The following is an 11191-nucleotide window of genomic DNA, read 5'->3' on the forward strand; positions in this document are numbered from 1 at the left end:
CAGCCAAGCATGAAGGGAGCACAAATTTATCTCTTTAACTGTGTGGGCTTTGCACTCACGAAGACTAGGACCAATGTCTTCACCCTAACACGCATGCATGTTGCCACCTAGGCTACTTCCATTTATTGTTACCTTTGAACATTTTATTATATTTACTATTATATATCCACAAATTTTCATTTTAAAACTAATATTTATTTTTCTATTACTCATTTGTCAAATACCTACCCTCTTATTGTAATTTGTATAGTTTATTACTCATTTGTCAAATACCTACACTCTTATTGTAATTTGTATAGTTTATCCTAATAATATTCACCTTTTGTATGTAATTTATTTATTATTTTATCTATAAAACCTTTAATGTACAATCAATATTCATCTCTTTTATTTTAATAGTTTTTGAAACATTTTTATTGACTTTTTATAATTTATATTCATATATCGAGCTATTTGTGATCTCATTTACACTCAACCCCAAAACTAATACGAGCAATTAATAACTTATTTGACGTATTTGGTATGTGAATAGTCAAATTATTTAATTTTTCAAGTGTGAAATCCTAGAAGACTTGGTTTTTATAGAAGGTGAAGAAGAATATTCAGAATAAAAAAAAGGAAAAAGAGAGAAATAAATATTCAAATTTTTAATAATTATCATGATCCATAGAGACGGAGATTTGATATAGAAATTTTCGTCTCATATGGATAGGGACGGAAATTTGAGACATATTTTCATCTCATTATTGAGAGACAAATTTTTTTGTCTTCTGATCCATCTAAAAAACAGAGACGGATTTCTACGTCTTATTTTCCGTTTTCTTGATGATGCACGGAATCTTCTGTCTCAATTTAATAATTTCCGGGTCGCACTAGGAACCTCTCATGGACAAACTCAGCCGGGTTCTCCCACAGCGTCAGGTCGCGCTGGACGGCCCACAGCATCGGGTTACGGTGGATGGCCCACACGTTGAGGAAGACACAGGTGCCTTTCCGGAAAGTGAAGCCACCAACAAGGGTGTCCTCACTCGGGCTGTGGGAAACTAGCAGGAGGGCGGACGGGTGGAGACGGAGGGTCTCCTTCATGATGGCATGGAGATAGGGGAGCTTGCCAATAATGTTGGATTCCTAGTCGACGTTGCCCTTCCCGACCACCACTCAAAAAGTTGAAATAACAAATCTAAAATAAAAATTTATATTGTAATAAATATTATTCTCTCATATGTGTGTGTGTTTTAAAAGTCGAAGTGTCGTGTGAGAGAATCCCAAGTAGGACGAACTTATGTTAATATTGAGTAACCTATGTACAAATGGCACAATACCGTGATGTCAGCTTATTCCTGAAAGTCAAAAAGTTCTAAACTAATTGAAGTACTTAAATTCCTAGAAGTCTCCAAAGTCACGAAAATTCAGAAGTTTCTAACTCACCGAAACCCAAGGAGCATCAACTAACTGAAGGCAAACGCGCTATATATATTGGAACAAGAGTGTTGACTTTCCGTTGCTATTAGATAAGAATCTATTTTGCTCCCTTGATTTTCTTAATGGTAGACTTCGTCACTGCTAACTAAAGATGCGTTTCTGAGCAAAGTTAATTTCTTAAGGTTAGGATTTGCTGAGGTGATTATGGCAGTGACTGTGGTGGTTGCAGAAGATCTCCATCTTTAGAGAATTGCTAGTGAAAGCCTCCCATGGTTCACACAAGAGGATAGCTCATGTCCTCTATGTCGTACCAGCAGCAATGATTTCAAGCATCTCTTTAAGGAGTGCATGCTTTTTCCGAATCGCTTGGAGGAATCACCACGGAAACCACTTGACGGATGCTTCCCTTCTTCTTCACCTCAGGATCTCATTAATTTTATACTCTGTCCTCCTTCCACTTTTACAATAAATGGGATTGATTTGAATGCTTTTACATTATGTGGTTCCAAAGTCTGGTACACACTTTGGAAATTGAGAAATGATTGTTTATATGCAGGTAAAACAACGGATCCAATATAAATGCTTAATCAGATTTACATTGCATATAGAGAACAATCCAAATCTGGGGTTCACCTCAGCCATCAGCAAGACCCCAATCCATCGTGCTCCACGCCACCCTTGGAACAACATTCCGATCTCATCAAGCTCAACAAGGATGCTGATTGGAGCTCGCACAGAACCTGTATTGCGGGACTTGCAGCACAAATGGACAGCAACATTATCCTCTCCTGGCACGCCATCGTACGAGGCATCATTCCCCCTCTATGCTGAGACACAATCTGCCCTCCAAGCTCTATTCATTGCTGCAAATAGTGGGTGGAACAAGATCTGGGGGGAATGTGATGCTCTGTTGTTAGTGGAATCCATACTCAATCCCAGTTCCTCGCCTTGGCATTTTTTTTTTTGATAACTCATTCAAATTTCATTAATAGAGGTGACGCAGCATAGACGCAAAGAACCCGTCATAGACTGGTTGACTCGCGCACGAATACCGGAACTACGACCTTCTATCACCTGTTCATTCTACGAATAGCAGGAATAGGCATCATATTCGAAAACAAATCCGAGATTGGGAGAAAGAGCACGGTAGCTTCACAAGTTTATTGATAAATCCGAATTAATTGTTTTGGCCCTAGGCTTACATAAAGCTTAAATAGGATTTAAAAAAACTAAATTGCATAAAAAGAAATAAATTTTCCTAAAATTGCAAAAAACACCATAATTAACATAAAATTGCTTGTTTGATGCCATAAACGATGGAATTCGCCTAAAATATTGAAATTTCAAGGCCATAGGCCATGAGTTTTGTTCCGGAGGCCGTTTCCAATAAGACATGGTCGTCAAAACCTATTTTTCTCCAGGTACCGATTTGCCATGTCTTCTGCCGCACCATTCTCCCATGGATGGAGAGAATTCGCCCTCGAATTGTTATCGTTCGAGCTATCACCATAGCTGCATCGAAGACCGATAACTTCTCTCCATTGGGAATGAGAATAGTCTTGGACCCTACTTCCCCCTTCAAGAGCTTATTAACTAGCCGAATAATCGCAAAGGTTCCCCTTGACCACTTTATTGCTTCCTCATCACCTTGGAGAAACTTCAATACAAGGTTAATTTCAGGACGAGTTTGGGGCGAATGCTCGACACAAAGGGTAGCGGCTAAAACCATTCTTCTGATGCGTTCATGGTCATAATCACTTCCCAAGCTTGGATCTAGCAATCGGGAAACCTTCCCAGACTGCAAAATGGGCTTCACCCACATGACAAGGCTCTCTTGACCCTTTGGGTATTCACCACCGATCGGCTTTCTACCAGATAGAAGCTCAAGAATTACAACACCAAATGCATAAACATCGACTCTGTCACTAACTTTGCCATGCATGAAGTACTCTGGAGCCAAGTAACCAAAGGTTCCAGCAACATCGTCTGTTGTCACTTGGCACGATAGATCTGCAACCCAACTGGCAAATCCAAAATCCGATAACTGTGGCTCAAAATCCTCAGAGAGAAGAATGTTTGAAGACTTCACATCTTTGTAAATAACTGGTCGAGCACAGCCGTTATGTATGTAGTCCAGTGCCTCAGCTATGCCGACCGTGACCTTGTACCTCTCTCGCCACCCAAATGCATAAGGATCCTTCTTTTCACCATGAAGATTCTCCTCTAAGCTTCCTCTTTCTAGAAAATCATAGACCAAGGCAAGGCTGTTGTTCTCATAACAGAAACCGAGCAGGGATATTATGTTCTTGTGATTTAAGGTAGTAATGATGTCAATTTCCGAAGTAAATTCCTTCACTGCATCATCAGATGGCTTCAAGATTTTCACTGCCAGTTCATTGCCATCAGAGAGACGGCCTTGATAGACCTGACTGCTTCCACCTCTTCCAACCAAATTCTCAGGCATCAAGTCCGAAGTAGCTACCAAAAGTTCCTCATAATTGAACAATCTGCAAGTGGAAGAATATTTTTCATGTGGGCCCCCCAATTCCTTTAGAGTATTCATTGAGGCACTGTCAAGTGAAAGAGGACAGACACCCTTAGATCCAATGGGTACAATAGCACCCCGCTCTGCATTCAAATCACAAGATCGATCATCATTTTGAACATTGTTGCTATGCTTCTGATCAGGATAGACAACGGCAGAGGATTGCGTGCTTGGTAGTCTCAAAACCTGTTGAACAACAGTTATCTTCTTTCCGGTAGATTCACTCTCCATGTCTTCCTCCTCACACATCAAATTGAACACCCAATCTCCTGTCACAGTCTCTTCATCGTCGTCGAACTTGGGCTCTCCATCGCCTCCCGTTACAAAAAATGTGTCATTAGACGGATCCTCTTCGGAAAACAAAGTCGCCTCCCTTCAGAATTGGAATCACCCTCGATTTCCTCTCGATCAGGGTCAGAATTCGAATTAGGTTTCTCCGATTCTGATTCTCCATAAGTGCAGCCATCTGCTGTGTTAGCTGTCCCAACATACAATCCATCCTCTGATCCATCTGCTTCAGATGTCGCAGATTGTCACGGTCATGAACATCTTCCACACGATCCCTCCTCCTGGGTGGCATCGCTGATCCAAGATCAACCGTAGGCTCTGATACCAATTGACGCAGCGTACACGCAAAAAACCCGTCATAGACTTGTTGATTCGCACACGAATACCGGAACTACGACCTTCTATCACCTGTTGATTCTATGAATATCAGGAATAGGCATCAAACTCGAAAACAAATCCGACATTGGGAGAAAGAGCGCGGTAGCTCCACAACTTAATTGATAAATCCGAATTAACTGTTTTAGCCCTAGGCTTACACAAAGCTTAAATAGGGTTTTAAAAAAACTAAATTGCATAAAAAGAAATAAACTTTCCTAAAATTGTAAAAAACACCATAATTAACATAAAATTGCCTGTTTGAGGCCCTAAACATGGAATTCGCCTAAAATATTGAAATTTCACGGCCATATGCCTTGAGTTTTGCTTTGGATGCCGTTTTCAATGAGACATGATCGTCAGAACCTGTTTTTCTCTAGGTACCGATTTGTCACATCTTCTGCCGCATCAAGAGGTAATCTTACAAGGTGAAAATCACAGTAGGTTTACGAAATGATCAGAAACAACCCCTACAACCACAATTAAAAAGAAGCATAAGGAGACACTTGCAAAAGAGATATAAGACAACCCCTATAATCGGGCGATAAAATCCGAAGGCCTATCAACGCCCGATTTGGCTAAACAGTCCGCAAAACTATTGGACTCTCTAGGATAGTTGGTATCGAACAAAAGTGAAGTGCATAGCAGACAACTAAATGTCCCGGAGTATGCTCCAATATTTCAATTGTGAGCCGATAGCTTTAGTAATCTAGGATAAAGCAATCTTGGAATCCGACTCGATAATGAGAGAGGAATTGAGGAAAATGAAGTTCAAATTGGAGATTTGTAGGGCACATCTAATTTCCCAGCAACTCAGCCAGATTTGAATCTGTAATGCAAGAAGAAAATGAGAATAGACAAATAATAAGACCTTATGAATCTATGAGAGTACATTCGATATCCGCGGGACCAAGTTTGCCAAGAGAAGATCCGTCGGTGTTCCACTTGAACCAACCAGAAGGTGGGGTTGACGAGGAGATTTGAGGACGACTCTTCCTCATATCAGACTAGCTACGAATACCCTCCAAAAAGCGATAAAGATCAGCAATGGAATAAAGAAAATCATCCTCGCCTTGGCATTTAGATCTCTTATCTAAGATATTAGAATTCTTTTGACTAGGTTTGCTTATTGGATTTGGTCTTGGCCCCCAGGATCAGGTAATAGTCGTGCCCACGACTTGGGCCACTAAGGCTTCATGTCAAATTATGTTTCAATCCGCATGTACGACGAATATCCTTGTATTGCGGACACCTCCTAGTTATTTAATAAAATTCATATTACTTATAAAAAAAATCTATCGTTCTAGATTTTTCTCCCCCGCCCAAACCCTCCCGGATTTTGTTTTAAAAAAAAAGTGTCTTCACATTAGTACTCATCCCTAGGCGAGAAATACAAGGAATACCATCTATTTTTTATTCAATCACAAAGAAAACCTATGTTCTAATAATAATAATAATAGAAATAGAAAAAGAAAAAGAAAAGCTAACTAAAGAGGGTGAAAGCCCCATTGACGAGGATCGAACTCGGGACCTCATAGTTTTGAACGGTTATTTGTGTCACTGCACTAAATCCATTTCCTCAGGTACCATCATTTATTATGGACACAATTATATTATCAATTAACTAGTCCAAGGCAGGCATCAAAAGTTTATGAATTGAGGAATGTGTATCATTTGAGTGGAAATTCCTAATAATCAACATACCTTGTTAATAAAAAAGAGAGTGTAGTGTAGTGACTCACGCTCTCGCTTGTTGATTTAAAGGTCGCGGGTTCGATATACAGTGAGACTATTCATGTCACTTTATTAGTTATTTAGAATTTTTTTTATTGTACTAGGCATTGGGCCTCCTTTGTGACTGAAAAAGTAAAAAAAAAAAAAAACACATGCGTTGCTAATGGTCCGTGTCGAGCCATCATGAAGAAACACGTTATAAGATGCACATTCATCCATGGATTGATGCATTTTCACGGATCTAATAAGAGACTATGAATTCTAATTTTTAAAAAAAAAAAAAACAGAGAGAAAGAGACTATAAATAGTATACATATCTAATGAAGTACAATAAAATATGCTTACGTCGAGGGATATATCCACACGCATAAAGGTTCGACTAAATATGCACCTGTCTAATAACACTCGTATAGCTTAATATCCATTTTCAAGCGAAAATACTTAGTCCCCTCGACATTTTCCGTCTCAAAAGTCACGATCCCTCTGGTCATGAAGAAGTCTCCTGTCCCACCCACGACAGACAAATCCCTGGTCTTCTCTGTTATAATATCGTCTCCCACGATATTAAGCGTTCCTTCGTACTCGCTTGAGTTGAAGACCACGCTATAGGCAAACCACGCGTTGGGCGCGTACTTCACATTGTAGAAGTACATACCTTGGGCCCGCGCAACTGGCGGGGACGTCAGGTGCTGATCTCTTGTCATCGGGTCATCGAACACGACCACCTTGCCAAAATCAAACGAACCTATCCCCGATGCATTTGTGGCTGCATATGATGTGGCATTCACGGGGTCATTGCCCCTGAAGATGATGTCATGGTAGTACAGCACGATCCGCTTGCAGGGCTCGTGCTTCTTGATCGGCTTTTTCTGCACTTCTTGGAGAGTAACCGGTATGATTGTTAGCAGGAGGAGGCAAATGAAGATGAAAGACTTATCCATGATCTGATCTCTCATGGCGACCTTGCTGCTATTCTGATGCTTTGGCAAGTACATGAGGATCAATATATCCGGTCAGTTCAGCTTTATAAGAAGTACGTAATAAGTGAAAGGTCTCTAATACTAATAATTATCCGGGGGGGGGGGGGGGGGGGGGGGGGGGGGGGGGGGGGGGGGGGGGGGGTGGGGGGAGGGGAGGAAGGGGGGGAAGGGAAGGAAGATTAATTAAAATGCTCTGATTCGTAATCTTAAAGTATGCAAACGTACATGTGCACTTAAATATTTATCAGAGAGCACTTGACACATAGCCAACAATTACCTTGTGAATGTCTTTTTATTGAAATGGTTAACTTGGGACGGCAGCAGCTGCTCAAAGGTTCCTTTCTCTATTTATGATGAAAAAAGTTGGGACTCAACACAGTATAGCGTAGTGGCGCATGATTTTCCTAATATGAGATTTCATGTTCGATACTCGCAGTGGGACTAGCCGTGCCCCCTTTAAACGGGTATTAAAAATTCTAATTCATTCTACTAGACCTTTTCCCTTATAACCGAAAAAGATTGGGGCTCAAAGTGATTCTTTGATCCTGAACAACCAGGTTCATGCCTGTAGAATTACTCGCAAAAGTCTCAAAAGAGGACCTAGCCCGTTTGTTTTCAGAATTACAATCACAAAAACTTTAACTTTAACTCAACCCACTACACAACAAAAATACACATTTCCCAAGTCAACTTTAACTTTAACTCAACACACTATACAACATTTGTCCTTTTCTACAATCAAAATCAAAGTTACTTTGACTCTGAAACCAAACGCCTCATATCAACTGTACGATATTTGCTCCTTTTTTTTAGCTTTCCATTTCTTTGTACTATAGGACATCATTGACCTCTCTTATATTTTGAGAAAAAAATTATATCGTTCTTTGGTAAAAAAGAAAAATTTAATATTATTCGTCGAGCTCAGAACTTATATCCAACGAAGACAACTCACAACAATCATCGACTTGGAGCCAACCATCAAGAAGATTTAGAACTTTCCTTCAGTTGGGTGATACTTGTGAATAGATTTACAATATTATAGTTCCCGAGTTGTGCAACTCTGATTGGTCAAGTGCTAGTATCGATTTCAAGAAATAGTCTCCTGTATAGTTGATAATTCGTTATTAACAGATCCCCGAGTTGATGATTGTTGTGAGTTGTCTTAATTGATTGCTTTGAGTTATCTTAATTAGCTTGAAGTTCCAAGTTTTCCAAGTTCTTTAAGGGTGTTTCTAAAAAATCTCCGAAATATAGGGGCTGACATGAAAAAAAAAATCTTTAGTTAGAAGTCCAGATTACGTTGTAGACTAGATATTGCAGGTTAGATACTAAGCAAAACTACACGTGCTCCTTTTATTATATATTAAGATTTCTATTTCATTATATTAGGCTCATGAAACTTCTTTTGTAATGGAAGAAAAGTCTACATTGGACAAATCGATCATAGTTCATCACAGAATGATATAACAGTCGTGACAATCAAATGGCGGAAGAATCTAAACCAAAATAATCCTCTCAACAAACTTCCAAAAATCGAAAACCAAACAACCACTTACATCCAGAGTGGAACTGATAGGATCAAGTCATATCACCATATATCAGATGCTGAAGGTACGCACCAGAATTATCTTCATGTGGCAGTTCGGCTTGTAAATCTTGTTCTCGATCGGGAGAGATTGTCCATATGTATGGGATGTATGGGATGGAGCTCTCTGCTCATTGTTTATTGATGGACCATCGTACATGAATTTTTGCAAGCTAAAGCATGTTTGGCAGTTCGAGCCGAGTCGGCTCACTAGGGAAAAAGTCTCTCCCGATGTGAATTTTTCTCTCTTCACAAGACTCTGAATTGACACCTTGTTTAGTTTTCAATTCACATTAAAACTAAATTTTCAAGCTTGTAATTGGATATTCTAGCATGTATCCAAAGGCAACATCAAAGTGGAATTAAGACAACATAGAATTGACGAGGTATTAGATTGTCGGATTCTAAAAGTTGAAATCCTGAGGAAATTTTGGTTGTTTAGTTGGACGACATAAGTATTAGACTAGACAAAAGAACATAAACGAGAAAATGACGAAAGATATTAAAATGATTCTGATATTTAAGTTATATTAGACAATTATTTTAATTCCTTCTATTTCTAAAGAAAAGCAAGCCGCACTCTGCTAGACAGGGATCAAACAAAGCTCGGTGGCCGTCATGGCCACCAGGGCCCCAGAATGGCCAGGTAGTCCCCGTGGCAAGCCTGTTGAGGTACCCGAAACATCTCCAGCAGCGATGGCGATTGACAGGGCGCCGATGTTGGTTGGCCAAGGCGGTTCATCCTGGCTCAGGCAATATTGAACTGATCAAACTTAACAGCAGCAAGCGCAAACTTATAGCTGACAATTTAGAGGCCTCGGGCTCCTTTAACTGAATCCTGACAGGTTCGCTCACTAAATTGATGGGCCGAATCAAGAAAAAAAGAAATATATATATATATATACTTTTTTTTTACAAGGCAGACCTACTAGTTTAGTGCAAGAAAAATAAAAATAAATGAGTATAGATAGTCTTACTTGTTAGAATTGAACCCCAAATCTCTTTGATAATTCAGACTGATTGGTTAGCACAAATTTCATAAGTCTAGTGGGTCGAATTTTCAAATTACATGAAACGGTAAAAAATGAAATCGGGAACTTGTATTCATTCCTTGTTGCGAGGGTATTTACTTATATTGTTCAAAAGGCAATAAACTAAGATGTTCATATTGTGTTTGGTAATGAAGTTAAGTTTGATTTAATTTGACTTAATTTAATTTGAAGGGATGAAAACAAAAGTGGTTGGAAAAAGTATGCGAGATAATTTAAGGAAGAATATAAAAAACAAATTATTATATTGTTAAATTGAGGAAAAAATATTGAAATTGAAGTAAAACTATTGCATACATGAGAAAATTTCGTATTAAAAAATTAATTATAATTATATATAAGAAAAAGTAAGTAAGAGAATTTGAAAAAAAAAAAATATTGATTGTGTTGTTAAATTGTGGAAAAAATAAAGTAAAGTTAAGTTAAATTTGATTTTGTCAACAAACACACCATCAAAATATGATCATAGTAATGTAATGGTATGAAATATAATTAAAACATCAATACTGATTACAATAAAGAATATAATCAAAATATTAGAACTTTGGCTTACTTTAAACATTATATATTTTCAAATACTAATAATTGCATGCGTAGTACTATATATTAAGGAAATAAGAATTAAAATTTAGTTTATTATTATGCATGATTGTAATTAATAAAGTATATAAATTCATAAGGAGATGTTTAACCTTATTTTAGTGGCCAATGTAGTCTTCTCTTCTTCGTGGATTTCATCTAATTTTTTTTTATAGATATTTCATTAGATATCCCCCATCTAGTTTTTTTTTTTAGATATTCCATTGGATATCCCTACTTCTCTTTTATATTTCAAAAATAAAATTTTCATAAAAATTTTGTAAAAGACAAAAAAATAATTTTTGCTTTTTTCTAGCGAAATATTTAGTTTTCTTAATTTGAATATTTTGTGAGATCAAATAAAATTTAATTTTTGTTCGAAATTATATTTTTTTAAAAATATAATGAAACAAATCAGACCAGGCAATGGTCTTATATCAAATAGCATGATGTCAAGCCGCATTATTCCAAGAAATTTATACAAGAAAAATACAAATCCATGAGCTCTATATTTGTTTAATGTTTCTTTGGAAATTTCATCAATAAATATTTTTATTTTTAGTAAATATTTTTGGTGAGAACTTTCTAACCTCTTTCCGAGAAAATTTCATTGGTAAGTTATTTGAACAATTTC

General features: G+C 37.9%; 2 protein-coding genes across 2 annotated transcripts; both read right to left on the minus strand.

Moving 5' to 3' along the window:
- Positions 1–852: 852 nt before the first annotated feature.
- Positions 853–4547, minus strand: LOC116207303 (probable serine/threonine-protein kinase PBL5). The gene is made up of 4 exons (XM_031540213.1): positions 4359–4547; positions 2848–4315; positions 2056–2162; positions 853–1080 (listed from the first exon to the last, which is right to left on the minus strand). The coding sequence occupies exons 1-4, from the start codon at positions 4545–4547 to the stop codon at positions 853–855; spliced, it is 1992 nt and encodes a 663-aa protein (XP_031396073.1).
- A 2023-nt stretch (positions 4548–6570) lies between these two features.
- On the minus strand, positions 6571–7409 carry LOC116192680 (dirigent protein 5-like). Its single transcript, XM_031521292.1, has one exon. The coding sequence runs from the start codon at positions 7357–7359 to the stop codon at positions 6760–6762; it is 600 nt and encodes a 199-aa protein (XP_031377152.1). The 5' UTR covers positions 7360–7409; the 3' UTR covers positions 6571–6759.
- Between the last annotated feature and the right edge of the window lie 3782 nt (positions 7410–11191).

Source organism: Punica granatum, chromosome 1 (assembly GCF_007655135.1).
Source record: "Punica granatum isolate Tunisia-2019 chromosome 1, ASM765513v2, whole genome shotgun sequence".
Taxonomy (NCBI): domain Eukaryota; kingdom Viridiplantae; phylum Streptophyta; class Magnoliopsida; order Myrtales; family Lythraceae; genus Punica; species Punica granatum.